This window comes from Passer montanus, unplaced genomic scaffold (genome assembly GCF_014805655.1).
Source record: "Passer montanus isolate IOZ18808 unplaced genomic scaffold, ASM1480565v1 scaffold9, whole genome shotgun sequence".
In the NCBI taxonomy this organism is placed as follows: domain Eukaryota; kingdom Metazoa; phylum Chordata; class Aves; order Passeriformes; family Passeridae; genus Passer; species Passer montanus.
Window position 1 is genome coordinate 15,941,906 of NW_024374367.1, and position 24,627 is coordinate 15,966,532.

The 24,627-nt window shown below is 50.5% G+C and overlaps 1 protein-coding gene across 8 annotated transcripts in view; it reads left to right on the forward strand.

Annotated features, from left to right (window-relative positions):
• Positions 1-24,627, forward strand: part of ITPR1 (inositol 1,4,5-trisphosphate receptor type 1) — a 157,868-nt gene that overhangs the window by 117,395 nt on the left and 15,846 nt on the right. For all 8 annotated transcript variants that reach the window (XM_039733936.1, XM_039733937.1, XM_039733940.1 and 5 more), the window contains 15 exons: positions 385-638; positions 4,360-4,560; positions 5,683-5,793; positions 7,058-7,153; positions 7,609-7,731; positions 8,706-8,810; positions 9,718-9,910; positions 12,441-12,563; positions 15,536-15,711; positions 16,355-16,519; positions 17,683-17,878; positions 18,385-18,486; positions 20,424-20,563; positions 22,581-22,746; positions 23,857-24,017. In XM_039733936.1, the coding sequence (XP_039589870.1) occupies positions 385-638; positions 4,360-4,560; positions 5,683-5,793; positions 7,058-7,153; positions 7,609-7,731; positions 8,706-8,810; positions 9,718-9,910; positions 12,441-12,563; positions 15,536-15,711; positions 16,355-16,519; positions 17,683-17,878; positions 18,385-18,486; positions 20,424-20,563; positions 22,581-22,746; positions 23,857-24,017 (2,312 nt within the window). The remainder of the gene's footprint in view (positions 1-384; positions 639-4,359; positions 4,561-5,682; positions 5,794-7,057; positions 7,154-7,608; positions 7,732-8,705; positions 8,811-9,717; positions 9,911-12,440; positions 12,564-15,535; positions 15,712-16,354; positions 16,520-17,682; positions 17,879-18,384; positions 18,487-20,423; positions 20,564-22,580; positions 22,747-23,856; positions 24,018-24,627) is intronic.

Genomic DNA, 24,627 nt, shown 5'->3' on the forward strand with positions numbered 1-24,627 from the left:
CTGAGCTGAGACTGCTGCCTTGTCTCGTGACAAGCTGCCCAAATCAATCCATAGGAACAACCCCGGGCTGTGGGTTGTGGTCAGTGCCTTGTCTAACAATAAGTGAAGAAACCCTAATTTTGTTGTGAAGCAGGTCCTTTTACCATAACTCCTGCTCGTGCTAGATGTGTGTGCCCTAACCAATTAATCCCCAGATTTATAACCCTGCTGTGTTGGTGTACGAGGCGCAGAGCGTGGCACGAGCCCCTCTCCTACACTAAATGTACTCACCAAAGCTGCTCAACGGCTGGGCCTGAGGGTCAAGCTGCCAGGGGACCGTGTGGACAGATTTCCTGGCCCTCCTTACCCAGCTCCCCAAGGAAGGTGTGTCCTGGTGTGTTGCAGTGAGGGAGCCCATGAGCCAGATCACGGAGGAGGTGCGGGACCAGCTGCTGGAGGCGTCGGCGGCCACGCGCAAGGCGTACAACACCTACCGCAGAGAGGCCGACCCCGAGGAGCACTACTCAGCAGGGGAGGGAGCCCAGGCTGCAGCAGACAAGAGCAAAGATGAGCTGGAGATGAGTGCTGTCATCTCCATCATGCAGCCCATCCTGCGCTTCCTGCAGCTGCTCTGTGAAAACCACAACCGGGACTTGCAGGTACCGCCTGGCTCCGGGCAGCTGTGCTCAGGGTGCCTTGTGCTCTCACTGCTGCCACGCCATTATCCCTAATCCCAGGCCTCTTTTAAATGGATTATGTGACCAATTATTCTCTTTGGTCTTGACATTAATCCAAAAAAAAAAGTATTTATACCTTGCTGGGCTGATACAAGCAAATCCAGTTATCCTTTGGCCTTTGAAAGGTACATACATTAAAGGTGGTGGGATCAGCACTTCTTGGGGCTTTTAAAAAGTATGTGTTGAAAGCAAGCAGGTGTACTCTGAAGTTACTGATTTGTTTTTGAGAGGGGAGGGAAAGAAATAAAGAAAGATCATGTAGGAAAATGAAGAAGGCATTGGGACTTTGATTCCAGCAGCCTTCAAAGCTTAACTTTCCAGTGACCAGGTTTTTCTGGGTTTTCTTGGATCTGTTCATGTGCCTAGCTAGAGTTGAACACATGGTGAAGGTGTCAGGAAAGCCTCAGCTGGAGGTGCATCTGCTGAGGGACATAAAGGACAATGAGCAGGATTTCTTGGTTGTATCCACACAGGAGGAGATAGGCAGAGGTGGGTTTGCTGTGGAATGGGGACAACCCCTGGTGACAGAGGACATGGAGAAGGTCGGGGAGCTCAGTGCCACCTTCAGTTTGCCCCTTACTGGTAGGACTGGCCTTCACCAACCCTACATCCCTGAGACCCTGGTGAGGTCTGGAGCAAGGGAGTCTTACCCTTGGTGGAGAATTGGGATGGGAAGCATCTAAACAGGCTGGATGCCCCGGGCTCTGTGTGGAATCTGGCTCCAGTCCTGAGTTCCCAAGTCCAGCAGGGAGTCTCAGAGATGACCATGGGACTGGAGCATCTGATGGGCAAGGAGAGGCAGGGGAGCTGGGAGAGGTCAGGCTGGAGAGGAGAAGGCTCAGAATCTCTCCCCATGTGTGCAGACACCTGATGGAGGCTGTGGAGAGGATGGGCCAGGCTCTGCTCCAGCTGCCTCGTGACAGGGGTTGGAGCTGGCAGTGTCCAAAGGTCCTGGCAGCCTCGGTGTCCTGCGCTGCCCTGGGACGTGTTTGTAGAATTCCAGGGAGCCCGGAGCAGGTTCCCCCTTACAAAGGGGCTGCAATTCAGATGATTTTAGTTCAGTGCTGCCGGGTTGGGATGGAGGAGCTGGAGAGGCGCTGTACAAAGTGCTAAATGCCCTCAGAAAGAGCAGTAATTGCCGTGATTGCCCATTGTTCCGTGGCCAGCGTGGGACCCCGTGAGAGCTTTGCAGAGCTGCCAGATCGCTTCCTCTGAGCGGGAATGCCCCGGCAGCACGTGGGATCCCAGCTGCGTGGAAACCTTCTGGGAGCATCTCTGAGTGCCCAGGTTACATACATCAGCCCTTCTCTCATTTTAAAGAAAAAGAGCCCTTTGATGTGTGTTTTGTCAGAGGATTTTCCTGCCGCTGGCGGTGCCGTTCCCGTGGCGCGGTTCCAAACCGCACGCGCAGGATCCGCTGCTGCCTTTGGCGAGGCACCCGCAGCTATAGGAGCACACTTGGACTGCAGCCAGTGCAGAAACTTGGCCTGAGCTCCTCCCTGTCCTGAACAATTCCATTTCCCAAACAGCAGGTAGTTCTAGTCAGCTCTGAGAGAAAAAGGGATTTCTTTTTGTAGCAACAACAACAACAAAAAAGGTAGAACAGCTTTTCCAGTGTAATCCTTTTTCTGCCCGCCTGCTTTGAGGTTTGTCCTTCTCCCTCGGCCCCAAAGGGAGGGCAGAAGTGTCTGATCCTCCAAAATCTTGGTGTCTGCAGCTGGTACATGTAACTGAGCTCCCTGCAGTAGCGCCAGAGGACTCGCTGCCCGAAGGACCAGGGCAGGGCTCTCCAGGAAGCTCAGTGTCTCCCAGAACTGCACATGATATTTGAACAAGGAGTGAGCTGGGATCACCTGCCTGCTGCAGGGGTGTGCTGGGCACCCCGAGCCTTTCCAGGCTGTTGGCAGCTGTGGGGGCTGATGGGCAAACACAGGGCAGTGCCAGCCATGCTGGAGGAGCTGCTGTGCTTCAGAGGAGGAGGAGGTCTCTGGGTGCCCTCTGCATCAGACAGCCCTTCCCTGCCCAGATACAGCCCCAGATGCTGTTCCACAGCCCTCCATGGGGCTGCAGGAGCTGCAGTACCTGTCCAAATGAATGCAGGACTGGGATGAGCGGGTGGATGCTTGCCACGTGTTCTGGCTGGACCTGCCTGTGGCTGCTGGTTCTGGTGCAGGGTCTGCACCCCTCGGGGTCATTCCCATGGGGTGGCACACTCAGCACTGCAGAGCTGTGTTCCCACTGCATAGCCTGCTCTGGGTGGCTGAAAATGAAGAGTTCACTGGCTGAGACAGCAGCAGACACTCCCTGGAGCAGTTTCTCACAGTGCAGCAGGGGTTTGTTTTCTACAATTTTTTCCTTCCCCTTGTTTCAGCCTAACAATGTCCTCCTGCCTCTTGTGCCTCATTTCTCTTCTCTCCTTACTGACTGTGGATCAGGCAGCTCAGGTACAAGCTTAGCTGCAATCAGAATAAATGCTGTACTACAGTCAGGGAGCATTTTTACTTCCTCACTTTGGGCATTATCCTTTAATTTTGCTTTTTATCCTGGAGGGAAGACACGAGCTCCAATTTCTGTAGGATCAACCTTTTTTACATTCTGACAAGTTAATCAGAAGTCAGGGTACTAAATGAGCAATCAGCTGAAATGTGCTGAATCACTGTCACCTTTAGTCTGCATTCATAGACAGCGTTCTTCCTTTTTTAGCTTCGCCTTCCATTGAATCTGCAATTTCTCTCCCTGTTTGCCTTAAAGGACTCATTAGTCTGACTCAGGCAGAGACAGCCAGGGACCAGTGCTGCTCTCTGGGCTGGCAGGAAAGACCCTGCTGGTTCCATGCTCCATGGCTCCTATTCCTCTGAGGGCTTTTTCACCCTGCAGTTGCTGTTACCTGTTAGAATTAAGCTAAATAAGAGTTTTCCTGCTGAAAGTTCAAGGAAAAGCAAGTGGTAGTGGCTGCTAATCTTTGCAGCACTGCTGGGAATGCACTGGCAAACAGCATCTGAGTCACTGGGAGATTGGTTTTCATTAGTTGTCCTTCAGTTTTGGGTGGGTTTGGTGCTTTTCTTTGTTTGGAATATAGGAGAGCAGAAAGCTGTTACATCCACGGTGGCAAATCTGACTTTTCCTTAGAGGAGCTGCTCCTAATCAGCAGCTTCAAGCAGGAATCACAATAATTATGTGGAAAGAAATGCAGTGGAGAGAATTCCATCTTAAGGCACCTTCCTTCAAGGCGTGCACTCGGGTCCCTCCTGTGCAGGTGGAGCTGCTGTGAGGCCCCAGCCAGGGAATCCAGAGAGGTCTGGGAGGAGGGAGCCGTGAGTGATGCTGGGCAGGGAAGTGCAGCAGGTGGAGTGAAGCTTCCCAGAGTGCCTGCTCTGTGCTGGGTGTGTCAGGCTCTAATGGACCTCTCTGCTTAGGGGATGCACTCTGTTCACTGCTGTACAGCATGAAGCCAACAAGCTGCTCAGGAGAGCAGCACGTTGCAAATAAACCCTGGAAAGAGGCTTAAACTGCTTGTACAGTGAGCCAGAGCAATCCACCATGCAGTGGAACTGGGGATGGATGGACTTAATAAACACTGTCAGCCCAACAGCATTTTGCATGGTTTTTCCCCTCCCTCATGGCTCTGACACTCTCCTCACAGAACTTCCTACGCTGCCAGAACAACAAGACAAACTACAACCTGGTGTGTGAGACCCTGCAGTTCCTGGACTGCATCTGTGGGAGCACCACTGGGGGACTTGGACTCCTGGGTCTGTATATAAATGAGAAAAACGTGGCACTCATCAACCAGACGCTGGAAAGTTTGACTGAGTACTGTCAGGGGCCCTGCCATGAGAACCAGGTAATGAACCCAGAGCTGGGAAATGCATCCCCCTTCTCCCTGGGCCCCAGCTCTGCTAGCCTGCTGTTGTCTTGCAGCACTGCTCACTTTATTTCTCCCCTAAGCTGGAGGATTTTTTCCCTTATAAACTCCCCATTATCAACTTGTCTTTCTCAGGGCCCCCTCTGAGGAGCTGAAGCACTCAAAGCTTTAGAAGTATTTCTGCTTTGCTAAGATCTGGTTCATTAGACTGGACAGGGAGAGTGGGGAATTGCTGTATTTGATATAATCCCAGAATGGGTTGGGTTGGGAGGGGTCTCAAAGCCCACCCAGTGCCACCCCTGCCATGGCAGGGACACCTCCCACTGTCCCAGGCTGCTCCAGCCCCAGTGTCCAGCCTGGCCTTGGGCACTGCCAGGGATGCAGGGCAGCCACAGCTGCTCTGGGCACCCTGTGCCAGTTCCTGCTTATTCTCTCCATTTCCTTATTAATTGAACCATAATATTGTCCTGAAAGACTGGGATGTGACTTTTCTGTCTTTGTCTCTGCATGAGAATGTGTGAGGCTGTGCATGGCAGGGAGAGCTGTCAGTGTCCCTCTGCTCTCTGGCTCAGGTGGAATAAAACCCTTCACGTGTTCTAGGTGTGGAGTTCAGTGACAGAACAGGAATCTCTGTCTGCATTTTGAAGCCAGCACGCTGTTTGTACATTTTAGGTACAGACCGTTCCAAGAGCAGGGCTGAAGGGTAGGCAGGAGGTTATGGAAATTCCCTTTCTTTGTGCAGACAGCGCTGAAGTAGGTGTTGATTGGCACATTTGCAATAAAGAAAACTCTCCCTAATCTCAGCAAAACACTCCAGCCTGCACGCTTTGGCATGGAAATGCTTCATTTATCAGCTGTGGTTCTCTGCTTCCTGAGGCCGGGGCCTCCAGTAGGACCATGGCTGAGGAGAGGAAGAGCTTGGAACAAAATGCCTTGAATCCTTTGTTGTTGCCCTGCCTGGAGCTCTGTGTGCAGCTTTCCAGCTCGGGCAGCCCACGAGGTGATGACAGAGGGGACTGTGCTGCTCTGGAGGGGTCACCAGCCCGGGCTGTGTTTGTAGTGCAGGCAATTAGTGAAGCCTGATGACTTTTCTTTGGACAGAACTGCATTGCTACCCACGAGTCCAACGGCATTGACATCATCACAGCATTAATTCTCAATGACATCAACCCTCTGGGAAAGAAGAGGATGGACCTCGTGTTGGAGCTGAAGGCAAGTGAATGCTCTGTGTGAGGCACGTTAACAGTGGGATAAAATGTGATTTTACTGTTAAAATTATGTGGGTGTTCGTTATATCCCAGTATTCATAAGTGTCAAAAAATGATATACATCAGTGAGCTGCAGGCAGTGCCCAAAGACGGTTTGTCACAGGTATTTCATCTTTTAAATGATGACATGGAGCCACCAGTTCTCAGATGGGGGATGCAGGCAGTCAGAATATGCTGAGGAATCCTAAAATCGCTTCCTGTAAAAAATCTAAAGCTGATGAAAACTCTTCTGTTGTTGCTGAGCTTTTACGTGGACAGTGCAAGTGAAATTTCTCATGTTGCAACTACTTTCCTAACACTTTATTGGTGTTGTTTAATAGGTTGACATGAAATCAACAATTCTTTATAGCCGTCCATAATAATGCTGAAATAATTAGCCCTGCTGCTGGTTTCAAAACACAAAAACACAGGAGCAGGTTCCCCTCTAGCAACAGCAGCCCCAGAGCACTCTTGCTTCAGCCTGTGCTTGTGAAATATTTCCTTTCTGACTTATTGCCCTGACTGACACTGCAGAGTCTCCTTGTTTTCCGTTGCCGACTCACACCATTATTATGGGTAATGTGGGTTTTTTATTATTGTAAATAAAAAATGCTTTTAGACTCGATTAGCATTATACTTCAAAATTAAATACTTTTATTGGGTTTTATTGTCAGGCATGATGGATTTTAATCTTAATTGTTCGTATTAAAGTAGTCTGGTGCCTTGTGGTAGTTTCCCATTTCCTCCCTGTGTTCCTTGGCGTGAGCAGACTGCTGAGTGATTTCAGTTAAAAGCAGCAAAGCACATCTGTGTCTTCAGCCCTGGCTGTCCCTTGATTTAATCAGCAGCATCTTCAGCAGAGCTGAGCTGCACCATTTGGGAGCTCAGAGCTTGTGGTGATGCTGCAGTATCCTTAAATCAAAACAAAACAACACGAGCATGAAACAGCAGCGTTTTTAGAAATTTAAACTTTGGCTGGGGTTAATTTGATGTCTTTCAGTGAGTAGGATTTGGGGAATAAACTGCTGAAAAGCCCTGTTAAGGTGTGTAATGAGAGGAGAGGGAGGGCTTGGTGAGGTGAGAGCCCTGGGCTGGCTGGCACACTGTGCCTGCTGCCTGTGGGACCCGTGCCCCTGAAGCCCTCCTGGCAGCACAGTGGTGCCACTCAGGCTGGGCACCCTCATTTTTTGGCTCCTGGCAGTGATTCCATTGCTCTTCCCTGCCCTCAGAACAATGCCTCCAAGCTGCTGCTGGCCATCATGGAGAGCAGGCACGACAGCGAGAACGCGGAGAGGATCCTCTACAACATGAGGCCCAAGGAGCTGGTGAGTGCCGGGCCCCTCCCCAGCTCCTGGCTCTTCATTTGCACAGGAGGCAGAGAAGTGACCATCCCTGTGGCCCCAGAGCTGTCCAGGGAGCCCTGGCAGCGTTTGGGGCTGGTTCATGTGTGAGCTGGTGAAGCACAAGCAGGAGATCCAAAGCACAGCCCAAGCACCACTGGCTCATCCCTGTGTTGGAGCCCGGCTCAGAATGTTAATGCAGGTGCACAGAGGGTGGCCTGGAGCATGTTACCTTCAGGGAAACGTGAGGTTCAGTTTGAGGCAGTGAGCTGGGCTGAAGCTGAGTTCAGTTTACCCTGACCTATCCACTGAGCTCCCTTTGAATGTGCCTGCTCTGCTCCATTCCCATCCACAGGAATGGGTGTGGAACGCACAGGAGTGCCAAGGTGTGCTGCCCTCCTTTTCCTGAGCCTCCTCTCCTTGCCTGTCTCCTTCTCCAGGTGGAGGTGATCAAGAAGGCCTATCTGCAGGGAGAAGTGGAGTTTGAGGATGGAGAGAACGGGGAAGATGTCGCGGCGTCTCCGAGGAACGTGGGACACAACATTTATATCTTGGCTCATCAGGTAGAGTCCCACCACGAGTCCCAGACTGGGAAAAGCCAGTCTGCTCTTCCCTGCAACTGTTTTCATGGCTCACCTCTGAGGTGGACTCACTGCATGTTCTCCTATTTTCAGAGCAAATCCTAATTTTAATCAGAAACAAAAATAGTGTAATAAAAGAAAATTTTGGGAATTTTCTTTTGTCGTGGGAAGCAGGCAGGCTCTGGACTGAGTTCCTGAGGACACGTGGCTCAATTCTTGGCAGCACTGAGCAGCAGTGTATTATTTTTCAGCTGTATCAAAGGTTACTTTATACTCCCAAAGAAATTCTACTCACAGATCAATTAAAGTGTAATCAGAAATCTTGGTCCTTGCCGCATTCTCTCTCTGCTGGAGCCAAGCAGAGCCATTGTATTGATACAATGTGTGTTTAAAAGGTAAAAAACCAAAGGGGAGAAAACTGCATCTAAATCTACTTAATATATTGGTGCTACATCTCTCACTGCATTAGAGACTTGTTGTTCCTCCAGCATCTCAGCAGACAGACCCTCACTGTGCTGCAGGATGAATTGGGAGCATCCAGCAGCATTTTTGGAGCAGTGCTCTGTACATCTGCTGCTCGGTTGATGCAGATTTTCTCTTTGTCCCTGCCTGGGTCTTTGGGTGATGAGCACACCTTTGGGTTGGGGTGGTGTAGAAGGACAGACCGAATGTGAATTTCTGTGTGATCAGAAACATTCCAGGCAAAGGGTGGGAGAGGATGGGGAAAAGAGGAGTACAACACTGGCATTAAAGAAATACATATTTGAATCATTCTGACTTGCTCCCAAAATAGAGCTGCAGGGTGTCTGGTTGGAACAGAACAAGCCTTCTGTCAACTTTGCCCTTTCCTAGCAGCTGACTGCGTACTATTTCTTTTTTTATGCCAAAAATCAGAAATTTAATATCACAGAGAGACATCTGGTGTCTCCCACTCCCTGTGCATTCCTTTATTTTAGTTGGCTCGTCACAACAAAGAGCTGCAGAACATGCTGAAGCCAGGGGGTCAGATCGAGGGGGACGAGGCGCTGGAGTTCTACGCCAAGCACACGGCGCAGATCGAGGTAGGGAAGCCCAGGGCTGAGCCCGGGGAGGGCAGCCCCAGGGCACTCATTATTCATGGTGCTGCCTGTGTGTGGACTGTTGTCTGTGATACAGAACATGCAGAGAGAGTTATTTATTTAATTCCCTGGCAGTGGCGGGGGGAGCTATTCCTGAGCTGTCATGTGTGGGCTCGGGGATGGAGCTGAGCAGAGCTCTCTTGGCAGCAGGAAGTGTGGCTTCACTTCTGTTACATTTTGGCCGGTGCTGTTGCTGAATCCAGAAAGTTTGTGATAGCTTTTTGCCACTCTTTCTGGATTCAACTGACAGTTTGGCCTCGTGTGCCATCTCAGAGCTTTATAAAAGTAAAATGTTCACAGATACGGAGATTGCCTGGAGGGGCTGTGGCTGCTCTGTCCCTGGAAGTGTCCCAGGCCAGCTTGGACAGGGCTTGGAGCAGCCTGGGGCACTGGGAGGGGGGCTTGCCCATGGCAGGGGTGGCACTGGATGGGCTTTAAGGTCCTTCCAACCCAAACCAGTCCATGGTATTACAGAGTTCCCAGAACTCTGTAATAAGCAATACAGATATAACTGTTATTCCTTGCACTTGCCTATGGCTCAAATTGGGCAACTTTCTTGAACTGGCCCACCACATTGCTCTGAACTCCATCCCAGCTTTGATGTGGGATTCTCTGGGCCCCTTGGAAGTCCCAGCTAAGACCAGTATTTCCAAGATAAGACCACAGCATAGAAATTGCAGTTCTGGAGCTAATTGTAGACCTGCTCTGAAAGGTAAATGAAAAGAAAGCTGTGTTAAGCTGCTGTCCCTTGGCAATGCGTTTGGTAGTTTGAAAGGGGGAGCGAAACAGGCAGAAAAGCAGGCAGTAAAGGCACTGAGGAGTGGGAAGGGCTGACGAGGCTGCCGTGCAGATTGTCAGGTCGGACCGCACCATGGAGCAGATCGTGTTCCCCGTGCCCAGCATCTGTGAGTTCCTCACCAAGGAGTCCAAGCTGCGCATCTACTACACCACGGAGCGGGACGAGCAGGGCAGCAAGATCAACGACTTCTTCCTCAAGTCTGAGGACCTCTTCAACGAGATGAACTGGCAGAAGAAGCTGCGAGGTGGGTCAGTGCTGCTCCACGTGAGCGCTGGGGTTTGGGGCTTTGGCTGGGCAGCAGGAGGTCCCCAGTGTGGCTGCAGGGACCCTCTGGAGGGGATCCAGGCCACAGTGGGAAGGAGCAGCACAGGTCATCCTCTTTGAGATTGCCCAGGAAGGAACAAATGTGTGGAGGAGTAGCTGAAAGGAGGAGGAGACAGCAGTGGGCTGTGCTGGATGCAGGGGGGGTAAGGCTGGGGAATGCAGCAAGGTTGGACTTGGTGATTGTGAAGGTCTTTTCCAACTGTAAAGATACTGTGGACTTAGGGCATCTCTAGGGATGGAGATGTTTAAGAACAAGTTCAGGATGGATTTCTGAGTAATTGTAAAGTATAATTCATCCTTTTTTGGCAAGTAGACTGGCTGGCAGATTGATAAGTCCCTTCCATCCCTGTGATGCTAAAATGTCTGAACACAGGTGCTTTCAAGCACTGATCCTCTCTCTGAGGTTCCCACTGGCAGCTGGGAAATCCCTCAAAATTATATTTTAATTCACACAGTGCCACCATGTTCCCTCAGTAACCCTTTTAGTTCATTTGCTTAATATTTTTTCTTGTTCAGCTGAAGGCTGAATGCTGCTGAGGCTCAGTGGGCAGTGCTGAGAACTGAGCAGCAGTGGCCCTGTGAAATGTGAGCTAGGGCAGCTCCTTCCTGCTGGGCTCAGCCCCAGCCATCTGACAGCACTGCTGCTCCCTGCCCTGCCCCAGCTCCACTGCAGCCCTTGGTGCAAGAGCAGCACAGCTCTGGAACCCCCTCATGGGGCAGGTGTGGGACTGCTTCCAAAAATCTGGGAGCTCTGCAAGCAATCCGGGAGTGTGACATCCTAAACAAATTGCTGCTTCAACAGCATCCATATATTCTGCTGGATTCTGTTGTTTGAGTCACTTTGTCTTCGAGGCTGTCTCCAAGCAGGCTCTGAAGGCATCCATCATTAACAACAGACCACAAATTAGCCAAGATCCACCTGCAGAACTGGAGAAGATTTCTTTTTTTTCCCTTTGAAAAACTGGGATCATTTATTCTGTCTCTAATACCCAGGTCTTGTCTGACCTCTGATTTTTTTGCATTTGTAGAGTTGTTTCTCACATTTTCTGTAGTTTGTGTTGGAGCTGTGACCTCTGGCAGTGCTGTGTGTGCTCGTGTGCTGCCAGTTAGAGGCTGTTCAACCCTCAAAAAGACTTCTAAAATAAAGATCCATGTACTTTTCCCTTCAGTTCACAGTGCTGGCCCAAGATCTGAGCACCAGAACTCTCTTAATTGTTAATTAAGAATGGAAATGAGCTGCCAAAGCCAGGCAGAAGCACTACACAGGCAGAGTCAGTGTCCATCACCAAAGGAAGGTTTAAAGTTAAACCTGGACCTCTATAATCACCCTTATGTAATTGCACAGAAATTAATTAAACCTGGTTGCACATTCTTCCAGTTAAAAGGAAATTGAGAACATTGAGATATTGTGCAGTTCTTTACCCCTTTGTTAGCTGGGGGTGTTAGAGGAGGGGATTTTCTGGAGAGAGGTGGTGGCTACTGCAAGGCTCAGAACTGCTGCATGTAATAAATGAAATTATCACCCAGCCCCAAAGTCTGCATTTTCAGCTTGTTCCTACATTTTACTGAGAGCTTTTTCTTTGCTCTCTGATATCTAAACCAGCTGCCTCCTTCCACCAGGGCAAAACAGTCCTTTCCCTTTGAGAGCATTTCAGTGCATTTTTTTTCACTACTCTAGATTTCAGGAGGACACAGTTTGCTGTGCAGGAGCTAAAATCAGGGGGATTTTGCCTGGATGCAGCAGGAATTACCCAAGGCAGCTTTTGTTGGGTTCACGACCACTTCAGCAAAGGAATCTTTCTGCTTTCTGCCTCTTGGTTCTGGCTGCAGGGATTATTAAAATTAGGAGTCCTTTTGAGAAGCATTTCTGGGTGACATTAAGGATTTAAATGTGCTGTTGGTTGTACATTGAGCTCTGTGCAGATGTGCTGAGTCCTTTGCCCCTGGGGCAGAGGGAAGGCCAGGGAGATTCACCCCTGGTTGTTCTGGGGCTGTTTTGGGCTGTTCTCAGCAGAAAATGAATTTGCAGGTGGCACTGTCTGGTGCAGGTGAGCTGCTGGCAGCAGCAGAGCACAGAGGAATGGGGCTGGAGCTCCTTTTCCCTCTCCAAATAGTTCTTGGTGTGACTGAGTACAAAGTATATTATTAGGGGAGGCCTCAAGTGCTTGATCTCTGCAGTTTCTCAGCTTGCTCTCTCGCTGCTGCTAAACCATGTTGGGAACAGGGATCCTTTGCCTTAAAACACCATCTAGGAAACTTGAAGGGCCCTCAGGATGAAGGATAATTAAATAAACTTCAGAATAAGCCATGAATATTACTACTTTTGATGCTGTGCTTTTGGGCAAACTGAAAACAAACTTGTTTTGGTGGTGATTTTTTTTTAATATATATAGAGACCTCTTATTTTTACTAAAGCCTCCATTACAAAGAAACCATTTTCTCTCTTTCAGCTCAGCCTTTCCTGTACTGGTGTGCTAGGAACATGTCCTTCTGGAGCAGCATTTCCTTTAACCTGGCTGTCCTCATGAACCTGCTCGTGGCATTTTTCTACCCATTCAAGGGAATTCGAGGAGGTACTGATACTTAAAAGTATCCTAAAAGTAACCTAAAAAGATCAAATATAAGGTGTAGTGAGCCAAATTCTGCTCTCCCACTCGTGTCTGTGCACTGCTGTTTACATCAGTGAGGGCAGGAGAACAGAATTTGGCTTTTTAAATTTCCTTGTTTTAAATTGTGCTGTTCTCTTACTCTTTCTTGAGGCATTTTTAAGGAAAATGTAGAGCCATGCTTTTTCCCAGGGGAAAAAATTACCTGAGACAAACATCCACCTTTAATTGCTCCACTGTTCCACTTCAGTTTAAAGTCCTGTAATTAAGGATTGAGCTAAAAATAGGTGAACTGTTGAATGTGTTGTTTTCCTTGAGCTTGCAGTTTATTAGTGGCATTTTCCACACACTTTTGCTGGTGCTGCAGGAGGCCTGTGAGTGCTGGGGGTGGGTGACATTCTCCTGCCTTGGCAGGGGGACAGTGACCAGCAGGAATCCGTGGAGGATGAGGGAGAGGAGCCCATTCAGCACTGCCTGCCCCAGGGCTGTGGGGAGCAGGGTGCCACGTTCCTGCCACCAGTCTGGGCTGGCACCATGGGATTGCTTAGGGACAGATCCCTGGTGGCTCTCAGAGCATTCCCAGGGGAGCAGGGTGCCACATCCCTGCCACCAATCTGGGCTGGCACCAAGGGATTGCTCAGGGACAGGTCCCTGGTGGCTCTCAGAGCATTCCCAGGGGAGCAGGGTGCCACGTTCCTGCCACCAATCTGGGCTGGCACCATGGGATTGCTCAGGGACAGGTCCCTGGTGGCTCTCAGAGCATTCCCAGGGGAGCAGGGTGCCACGTTCCTGCCACCAATCTGGGCTGGCACCAAGGGATTGCTCAGGGACAGGTCCCTGGTGGCTCTCAGAGCCAGCCCAGTGAGCACTGAGCAGCCCCAGCCTCTCCCCAGGGCTGCACCCTGGCAGGGCAGGGCTGGGAAATCCACAGGGATGTTCTCAGCACTGTCACATGCATCACTTGCAGAGTGATGGGGATGTCTAGGTAGGAGCTTTTTGCTTTTTTCCTGAAAAAGCCTGTCAGAGGGATGTTTTAGACTGAATTCCAGAGTTCCTGAGAGGGGGAAGAGAGCAGTTTTACCTTCTGCCATCAGCACCAGGCTGTGGCTGCAGCTGCTGCTCCTCAGTGTCACACCCAGAGTTGGGACAGCCCAGATCCTGGCTGGAAGGTTCCAACAAGCCCAAAGAGCAACTGAATTTCTGTCTCTAGCTGCAAAGATCCCAAGTTAAAAGCTCTGAATTTATGGCTGCCAGGAAAGCTGCTGGTTAAATAAGTTCCCTGAGATTACAAACTGCAAGACTGTGGGGGGATCATTTGGCATTTTGAAGATGCCCTACCCTACATATTTGAAATTCTTTGTTTATCAGGTAACATTTTGATAAAACCTCTTCCTCTCCTAGTCGGAATCCAAAAAGTAAAATAAATAAATACATGTATATCTTATATTTAGCTTAAAAAAAAAAAGACTTCCAAACAGACTGTTTGGGGGAAGTTGTCAGTGTCTTGAATTGCTCAGACACGGTGAACTGAGCAGCTGATGAGCATCTGACAGTAGCAGAAGCTGTAAAACTTCTGACTTGAGGAGCAGAAACAAAACTGGATGCCTGGAATGGGGTACTGGAATGGTGAGAATTCCAGAGACAGGCAGAGCTCCCTGTTGGTTGTGTGTTCCCCTGGTTGTGCAGGGGGTCCCCCAGCAAGGTTTGGGGCCAGGGTGGGTGCAGCAGTGTGGAGTGAGCACCCTTAGCTCGGTGTGCCAGGGCAAGGACACTGCTCCCAGCTCTGTCCCTGGGAGGAGAGGGCAGCCTGCTCTGCCCTGAGGGGCACAGCTGGCTGTGCCAGGTCCTGGCACTGCCCTGGCTCCTGGGATCCTGGGCTGGGCCCAGCTGGGTGTTCAGGGAGCACCCAGGGCCTCACTCACTCCAGGTGTTTCTTCAGTGCTGCTGGGAGCTGCTGCAGCTCCTGAAAGCAAATGAATTCCCAATAAATCTGATTTAGATTGTAGATAAGTCCTTCCTAACTAAGCTGCTGCACATTTCCTCTGTCCCTGCCGTGCTGCTGCTTGTTCCCACCCAGTGACTCGGTTCCCAGCTCTGCACCTTGTGCTGTGTGACAGCTCCAGGAGCCCAGACTCCCTCCAGGCAGCCAAAACAGCTGTTCAACTTTACACTTATTAACTTTTAATTTCCATCCATCCTCTGCTGTCTTTATTAATCTGCAGTGATTTGGAACAAGATTAAATGGCTGCTCGTGGTAGTCAGATGAGAGCAACATTGCCTGAATTTGGGAGCAGGGGGAAAAAGCCCTGGCTGAGGATCTTGCCAGCCAGACACAAGTTCTGTGAGAATGTGCTTACAGAAGGGCTGCAGAGTGCTGTGAAATTTGGGGGATCTTGCTTTTTTGTCTGTTGGGAAACCAGTTGCTTGAAGGCAAAGATTTTTTAAGTCAGCCTTGAGGAAGAGGTGTCTGACATTCTGCATAAACCTGGGGTAAATGCTGTTTTGGGCTGGATCTTTTTTATGGCTCTTTCAGGGAAGTGTATTTTTAGCTGCACAGGCTGGGTGTTGTGTAAGCAGCCAGTCTCAGGGGACAGTCTAAATCGACCCAGAAATAGCAAGAGATGCCAAAAATGGGTGTGAGGGTCTGACCAAAAGCACATCGGGGGAGTGTCAGGGAGTGTCCTCACCTGCCCAGCTCTGCAAAAGGGGCTGCAAAGGGCCCTCAGCACTCAGGTGTGAACACCACAATGAAGATCCTGTAGCACTTATAAGGGTTTAGTAACGAGTTTGTAATTAAAGCCTGCTGCAGGCTCAGCTTTGCTGCTGTGCCACCAGGGGTGGCTGAAGGGGGTGGGTGATGCCCCAGCAAGGGCAGGCCACATGGCAGTGCCCTGGTGGCTTTGCTGGTGCAGGAATGGGTGTGTTTTGCCTCTGGCCAGGCACGCTGGAGCCCCACCTGTCTGGCTTGCTGTGGACAGCCATGCTGATCTCCCTGGCCATCGTCATCGCGCTGCCCAAGCCCCACGGCATCCGCGCCCTGATCGCCTCCACCATCCTGCGCCTCATCTTCTCCGTGGGGCTGCAGCCCACCCTCTTCCTGCTGGGAGCCTTCAATGTAAGAACACTGGGCGTTGCTGACCTCCTCCTGCCCCTGATGTCGGGGTTCCTTACCTGCTGGTGAAGACATGGAGCAGAAATAGCCTGGGAAGCATCTGAGAAGTGATTCCCTCCTCGGGCTGCTCCTCACATGAGTGCTCTGAGTTTTGCATGTAATCCTGGTTCCCCAGGAGCTCCTGGTTCAGAGCTCTGCAGACAGAGCTCTGAGGTTTTGCTCAGTGTAGGAACAGTTCCAGCCTCAGACAGGCACGGGGAGGAGTCTGTGACCTAAAGCACGAGGTTATTCACCCAAAGTGCCTCAGTGTTTGTGGGGATGTGTGAGGCTCACTAAATGATGCATTGTGAGTCTGATGGGGAGAGCTGGAGAGGGGCTCAGCCTGGAGAAAAGGGGCTCAGGGGGGCCCTTGTGGCTCTGCACAGCTCCTGCCAGGAGGGGACAGCCGGGGGGTCAGGCTGTGCTCCAGGGAACAGGGACAGGAGCAGAGGGAACGGCTCAGGGTGGACTCAGCAGGAATTTCCCCATGGAAAGGTGGTCAGGCTTTGGCAGGGATTGCCCAGCAAAGTGCCAACTTGCCTCCAGCTTTCAAAACCAGTGTGTTTTCCCTGATACTGTAACTAATTTATGGTCGGTCTTTCCTTAGGTGTGTAATAAAATAATTTTCCTGATGAGTTTTGTGGGTAACTGCGGGACCTTCACGCGAGGATACAAGGCCATGATCATGGACGTGGAGTTCCTCTATCACCTGCTCTACCTGCTGATCTGTGCCCTGGGGCTCTTCGTGCACGAGTTCTTTTACAGCCTCTTGGTGGGTGTTTGCTTGGCCCTCTGAACATCTTCTGCTCTGTTTGTGAAGTCCCATTGTGGGCATATCCAGGAAAATTTCTGTTTTTCTGCTGGGAAACTGCTGAACAGACACTGGGAAGAGCCACAGACTGGAGGTTTTCTTTAAGAGAAGTTACTGAGGGAGACAGCAGGACTCCTGCCACATCCCCTCTGCTGATTCTTGCACAGACAGATAGGGATGGACGTGGGGGGGTGGATTTAAACCAAAAGAGGAGAGGTTTAGATGAGATATGAGGAAGAAATCCTTCCCTGGCAGGTGCCCAGAGCAGCTGGGGCTGTCCTGGATCCTGGCAGTGCCCAAGGCCAGGCTGGACAGGGCTGGGAGCAGCCTGGCACAGTGGGAGGGGTCCCTGCCCATGGGGTAGGATGAGATGGGCTGAGATGCTTTGCTGTGTTGCTATCAATAACTGCAGCACAGTGTCTGTGCTTTCTGAGCAGCTGGATGACTTTGGTGTGTCTCCATGGCTGTATCCAGGCTCCAGCCCCCGGGATGGACACAGATCCTGGCACACGTGTTCCCTGTGTCTGGGGTGGGATTCACCTTGCACAGCACAGTGCTTCTGGAATAACACTGAAGGAGGGGATCTGGTGGTGGTGGTGAAGATGTGTCACAGCTGAAGCAAAGCTGAAATCCCATTCAGAACAGGCTATTTTTGTGGCTTTGGTTGGTGTCTGCCACATCCTCTGGGAGCTGAGCTGGCGATTTGCTGTGTTCATGGAGGTCCAATTTAACAAATACCTTGTCCTGTGATCCACCAGGATCACAGCCACAGCTGCCTGGACTCGCTGAGGGTTGTCCCATACCCAGTGAAAAATGAAAGAAACATCAGCAGCGAAATCTAAACACAGATTTTGGAGGGAAATATCACTTATTTAATGAAATGCTCAATAAATTAAGATTTAAAGAAAACAGCAAACTGCAGTGAGCTGTTTGGAGGCCGTGAGGGGGCAGATAATTCCATGAAACCAGGCAGCAGTCTGTGCTGGCAGCGTGGCGTGTCTAGCAGCGAGGCAGGAACACTGCTGCTGCAGGGGAGGGCACGGCTGCCTCAGCTCCTGCTGCTCCCCAGGGCACGGGGGCAGCAGAGGTGCTGCTGCTGCATTGCTGCTGTTGGCTGTCCCCAGCTCTTTGACCTGGTGTACCGGGAGGAGACGCTGCTCAACGTCATCAAGAGCGTCACCCGCAACGGGCGCTCCATCATCCTGACGGCCGTGCTGGCCCTCATCCTGGTCTACCTGTTCTCCATCGTGGGCTACCTCTTCTTCAAGGATGACTTCATCCTGGAAGTGGACAAGCTCCCCAACGAGACCCTGCTGCCAGGTCGGTACCTGCAGCTCGCTCCCCTGGGTTGTGTTGGAGACAAAACGGGTTTTTGTTCCTCAGGGCATGGGCAGGACAAGGGGAAGGGCTTCAGCTGTGCCAGGTGGGACAGCAGCAGGAATTTCTCCATGGAAAGGGCGGTCAGGTGTTGGAAGGGGCTGCCCATGGTGGTTTGGCTTCCCATCCCTGGAGGTGTCAAGGATGTGGCACTGAGTGCTCTACGTTGGTGACGAGGTGGGGCATCAACCACTAAATGAAGAATCTTGGAGGTCTTTTCCAGCCTCAGTGAATCTGGGATTCTGTGAAATAAAAAAGCTTTTGTGGTTGAATTTAAAGCCATGGAATGTGTAAATCAGGAAGTAACTGTGCCCTTCTAAACTCTAGGGTAAGATACTGCTCTCAGTGCCTTGTCACTGCACTCTGAGTGTGACGGGGAACCCCAACACCTGAGGAGTCACCCTGCAAGGTGCTGAAGCATCCTTTGATGCAGCATTTTGTGGTTTCAGATCGCACAGAGGCCGGTGAGACCATGACTGGAGAGTTCCTCTACTCAGAGGTGTGCAAGGCAGGCAGCAGTGAAAACTGCTCCTCCGTCATTCCCTCCGACCGTGAGTACCTCTCTGGGATTCCTAACTCACACCTCAGCTTGCACTCTTTTTTTGAGTTAATCACCTTCCATTAAAACATCTTCTTTGGAAAATCCTGTGCAATAAATTTGAGAACAAAGCTATCACGAGATTAACTTGAAATAGGATTAATTTAGTCCAGCAGCATAAATAACATCTGTTGCATGAAGTGACTAAAGCAGAGAAACTTACACCTAAAGCAGACCTCATAAAACACTGCCATACTCTTTAATTTTCTGCATCAATTGCAGAAGGAAGAGATGCAGTTTGCCTCTTTGCAAAGTTTTATTATTTTAAAACATGAGGCTATTAAATGTGATCTCAGAGGATAATGCCCTGTGAAATATGGTTTATTGGCAGCATTGTTCTGTCTCAAACTAAGGAAACTGTTTTAATATCATGGCAGGAAGTGCTCGATGGATTAAGTAGACAAGGATAGGTTTGGGGGGTTTGGAGATCAAGAAAGTGAGATATTACCTGGGTATTGAAATATTTCAGTTTTATTTCTAGAAAATGTGATTTCCATGTGGGAGATTTGCGGTGCTGGCTGGGAGGGGCAGACAGAACATCCCAGTGTCTCTGGGAAGGGCAGCTCTGGCATGGCCATCAAAGGTCAGCAATGGCCACCAGCCCCTGCTCACAGGAGGAGAGGCTCTGCTTTGCTCAGGGTCCTCTCTGAGGCAGCAAAATTCAGCCTTGCTGCAGGAAAAGGCAGCAAAATTCAGCCTTGCTGCAGGAAAAGCTGCTTCTTTCAGCTCCTTCTCTCTGGCTGCAGGAAGGAAAACTCAGGCATGTTTTTGTATCACAAATAACCAGCAGAGTGCCAGGGTCTTGTGTGCTCAGGGCTGTTCATGGTGCCCCATATTTGGCCACTGCTCTCAGGTTTTGGTTATTTCAGGCTTGCACAGGCACTGGGGCCTCTCCAGAGCCGCCTGTGGGAAGGTGGGATCTGCTCATGAAATGGAAGTTGTGAGATGTTTAATGGGTACAGGGGAGTGTGTGAGGTTAGGGAGTGGATTTTAGCAGCTCTGCAAGTGAAGCTGGAGCCTGGAGCTGAGCGAAGAGGAGGTCACAAGAGGTGTGCTGCTTTTCTAGCAGAATGCTGTTTCCACAAGCAGTGATCTTTTAGCCATTTGAAAGCTCCGAGTGGAAGTTGCCATTTTGAGTGCAGCCCAAAGGCTGTGCAATCTGTCAGGCACCAGGGGAGAGTGGAAGAGGCAACACTTTGTCCTCTGAGCTGTCAAAAAGCTCGGGTTCTGTATAAACAGGCATCTGCTGAGCTGAGCTGTGCATGCGAGCAGGGATGGAAGGAGATTGCACCGAGTCACAGGCAGCAGTTCAGGCACAAAGGAAAACTGGTGGTGGGAGGGCAGGGGGAGATCTGCTCCTGGGGGGCTCTGGAGAGGATCCAGGCTGTGGCATGAGGAGGGGTCTGGAGCATCTCCCTTGTGGGCAGAGACTGTTCAGGGTCTGTTTAGTCCAAGGAAGACAGAGAGGGGATCCCATCAATCCATACAATATCCCCAGGGGGTGTCAGAGAAGGGTTTCAGACCCCTCCCAGTGACAGGACAAGGAGCAGTGGCCATAAACTGAAACAGGATCTGCCTCAGCATGAGGAAGAGCTTCTTTCCATGGAGGGGGCAGAGCCCTGGGGCAGCTTTTTCCCTTTCTGGAGACATCCCAAGCCCACCTGGATGTGTTCTGTGTCACTGCTCCAGGTGACCCTGCTGGGCAGGGATGATCTGCAGAGATCCCCCCAGCCCTCACTGTTCTGTGGTAATTTGGGGAATGAACCTACAGGGATTTGCAGCACAGGCTGGCAGTCTGAGGGGGGAGAGAGCGTCCCCAGCAAAGAATGGAGAGGAGGATTTAGAGCTAATCTTGGCTGTGAAACGTGTCTTTGCTTGCTGTGTTCCCAGAGCTGCTCACTGAGGAGATGGAGGAAGAGAACAAGGAGCATACGTGCGAGACGCTGCTGATGTGCATTGTTACTGTTCTGAGTCACGGGCTCAGGAGCGGGGGTGGAGTAGGTGATGTGCTCAGGAAACCTTCCAAAGAGGTAAATTACCAGGGCTGGGCTGGGGGAGTGCTCCTGAGCAGGGCTGGCAGCTGCCGTGCTGGGAGAGAGAGTGCATAGAGAGTGTGCTGCTCGGAGCGCGGGGAGGGACGCGCTGCCCCGGGGTGACATCCTGGGGTGATATCCCTGGGTGATATCCTGGGGTGATATCCCTGGGTGGCATCCTGGGGTGGCATCCTGGGGTGATATCCCTGGGTGACATCCCGGGGTGATATCCTGGGGTGATATCCCTGGGTGACATCCCTGGGTGGCATCCTGGGGTGACATCCTGGGGTGACATCCCTGGGTGACATCCTGGGGGGGTATCCCTGGGGTGGCATCCCTGGGGTGACATCCCTGGGGTGACATCCCTGGGGTGGCATCCCTGGGGTGACATCCTGGGGTGACATCCCTGGGTGATATCCCTGGGTGACATCCCTGGGTGGCATCCTGGGGTGACATCCTGGGGTGACATCCCTGGGTGACATCCTGGGGGGTTATCCCTGGGGTGGCATCCCTGGGGTGGCATCCCTGGGTGATATCCTGGTGATATCCCCGGGGTGGCATCCTTGGGGTGACATCCTTGGGGTGGCATACTGGGATGATATCCTTGGGGTGACATCCCTGAGTGACATCCCTGGGTGACATCCTGGGGTGACATCCCTGAGGTGACATCCTTGGGGTGGCATCCTGGGGTGACATCCCTGAGTGACATCCCTGGGTGATATCCCTGAGGTGACATCCCCGGGGTGACATCCCTGGGTCACACTGAGCCACTTCCCCCAGGCTTTCACGGCCTCTGGGATGCCCAGAGAGCAGAACAGGGGAGCCAGCAGTGTGAGCTGGGAGCTGAGGGAAGGAGAGGAGTACAGAGGAGTGAGGGAGGAGCCTGAGGTGGCTCAGGACAATGCTGAGGTGGCTGCTGGCTGCAAGGAGCTTTTGTGGGAGCATCCCTGGGGAGAGGGGATGTGTCAGATGGGAGGGATGAGAGGACAGGGACCAGGCTGGGCTGGTGGGAACGTGGGGGAGGAAGGATGATGTGGTTTGGAGCTGTCATCAGAGAGAGGACCAGGCTAAGCAGCAGGAATTTTCCATCACACCCCTCTGGCTCCCCCTCTGACTGCTGTTTAAGCTTTTGTGTCCATCATTTAAGAAGAAATTGTTCCCTGTGAGGGTGGGCAGCCCTGGCACAGGTGCCCAGAGCAGCTGGGGCTGCCCCTGGATCCCTGGCAGTGCCCCAGGCCAGGCTGGGCACTGGGGCTGGAGCACCTGGGACAGTGGGAGGTGTCCCTGCCATGGCAGGGGTGGCACTGGGTGGGATTAAAGGTCCCTTCCCACCCATTCTGTGCTGGTTCTGTGATCTGCGGCTCAGGCTGTCACTCCCAAAGCCACACTGGGGACAGTGCTTTTTTGTTTTACCTGACATTTCAAAGTTTTTTTCTAAAACTTAGCCTTCAAAGTTACTTAATTCTTAATAATAAGTTTGGCACTTGGCTGGCAGGATGATTGTGAAAATGGGGGCTGGATATTTTGGATATTCAGGCTTGCAGTAAATGTGGAATGTGTACTGAAAAGTCCACCTCAGTGTTCATTTAAATGGCTGTTAAATGCAATTAATGATATTAAATTCCAGCTAAAAACTTGATGGTCCCCACTGATCCTCTGTTGATATACTGAACATTAATATAAGGATAAAATTTGGAAGGGCTTCAGGGAGAGGTGAGAACAAATTTCAGTGTGTGAGACAAGAGTTTTTTCTCTTGTGAGAGTGAGAGAAGTCCAGAATCTTGGACACAGGAAGAGCAGCTCTGCAGAGATCCCACACTGGCAGCTGACTAATTTGGCTTTTCCTTCAGTGATTCCTGCATTTTAGGTTAATTTAATGTTTTGAATTGAGTTCCCCTTGGAGAGCATCAGCAGTGGAGAATCTCAGGCAAAGGGGGGGTGTGGGGCAGGGTGGTAATTAGGTTGAGATGTGCTCCTAATTGGGCTGTTAATAATTCCAAAATGTGTCTTGCAGGAACCTCTCTTTGCTGCTAGAGTGATCTACGACCTCTTGTTCTTCTTCATGGTCATCATCATTGTCCTGAACCTGATTTTTGGGGTGATCATTGACACTTTTGCTGATTTAAGGAGTGAAAAGCAGAAGAAAGAAGAAATTTTAAAAACAACTTGCTTTATTTGTGGTAAGTGTGGAGACACACTTCACAAGAAGGGGTTACTCTGGGTAAGCCAGGGATAGCTGCAAACTCAGAGCAAAAAAGCCTTGAATTGCTGGCAGTTCCTGCTTGCATTCCTCAGCCAGTTCATGTTCCTGGGTACCACGTGCACTGCAGCTTGGCAGCAGGAGCAGATGGGCAATGCTCAGGATACCATTTCTCCTCAAGACTTTACTTCTTGCTTCTCCTCTGCCTCAAAGCACAGTTTCCTCTGGGAGCAGCAGGGATTTTTATGAGCAGTCACTTTTTCCAAGCGTGCCTGTGGAAGCTTTTCCCACCAGGAGCTTGGGAGTGGAGGTGCTGTGCTTGACTGACATGGTCCTGCCATGTTGCATAACACACAGCCTGACGGGATAACCTTTGGAAATTTGCTGCAAAGCAAACGTTGCTTTTGCTATCAGTTTGCCCAAAAATAGGAGATGTGTTATGAAATCCAGCTAACTGCTTGCTACAGGGTTGTTGCCTTTTTTAACCAATTTTTTTTCTGTTATGTATAATAAATATAAGCAGTACTCATTATGTATAATAAATATAAGCAGTACTCGTTACACTTTACTCTTTCTCTTCCTTCTTTTCCTCCTCTTTTTCTTCTTCTTTTTCTTGTCTGATCTTTTTCCGTCTCTCTCCTTCTTTCTCCTTTCTCTCCTTCTTTCTCCCTTCTCTCCTTCTTTCTCCTTTCTCTCCTTCTTTCTCCTTTCTCTCGTGCTTTCTCCTTTCTCTCCTTCTTTCTTTCTCCTTTCTCTCCTTCTTTCTCCTTCCTCTCCTTCTCCTCTCCCGGGTGTTTGTCACATTTTATCCTGATATTCGGTGTCCATTCCAGAATGACAGTGACTTGCAGAAGAGCAGCAGCCTTTAGCAATCACTTTTGCCTCTCCTTCTTTCTCCTTCCTCTCCTTCCTCCTCTCCTTCTCCTCTCCCGGGTGTTTATCACATTTTATCCTGATATTCAGTGTCCATTCCAGAATGACAGTGACTTGCAGAAGAGCAGCAGCCTTTAGCAATCACTTTTGTCCTAGAGCTGATTTTCCTGGTCCCCAGCTGGCAAACACTCAGGGCTCTCCCTGTGTCCTCTGGCAGGTTTGGAGAGAGATAAGTTTGACAACAAGACAGTGACCTTTGAAGAGCACATCAAGGAGGAGCACAACATGTGGCACTATTTGTGCTTTATTGTCTTAGTGAAAGTCAAAGATTCCACAGAATACACAGGACCAGAGAGTTATGTGGCAGAAATGATCAAGGTGAGTTTGGAGTTTTGCTTTTTATTTCCCCTAGATTAGACCAATCCAGTGGAATACTGGGTACAGTGTTCTGTATTGAACTGAATTTATTTTGTAAATGTACCTGTGACTTCCCAGCCTCCAGAGCCCTCTGTGTGTGCTGGAGTAGGTGACAGTGAGTGGTGACAGCCAGGTACTCCCTGTGGCTTGGATCAGGGGAAGAGAAGCTGTTCTGCCTTAAATTCACATTTAGGGAGAGTATTTCCAAGCTGGTGGAAGTATCTGAAGCACAACCAACAGGTTATAACCTGTCCTGGTATAAATATCTCCAACTGACTTGCAGGATTTGTTGTCATATGATTTGAGCTTATTATTGTGAAAAACTACAATTAATGTCTACTCAATTGGAAGGGCTTTTAATGAGAGAATTAAAAGCCTCATCTGTGCCAAGCTGCAGGTTCAGAGCTCCTGGAATTGCATCCCAAGCCCAGTCACTAATTTGTGTCTTCTGGCTGGGGAGCAGAAGCTGTTTGGTTGGTAGAATTTCAGTGTGGTTTCTTTAGAGCAGAGCCCTCCCTGCACAGCTGTGAGGTGCCAGCTCTGCCAACCCCCCCGAGGGCAAACATCTTCT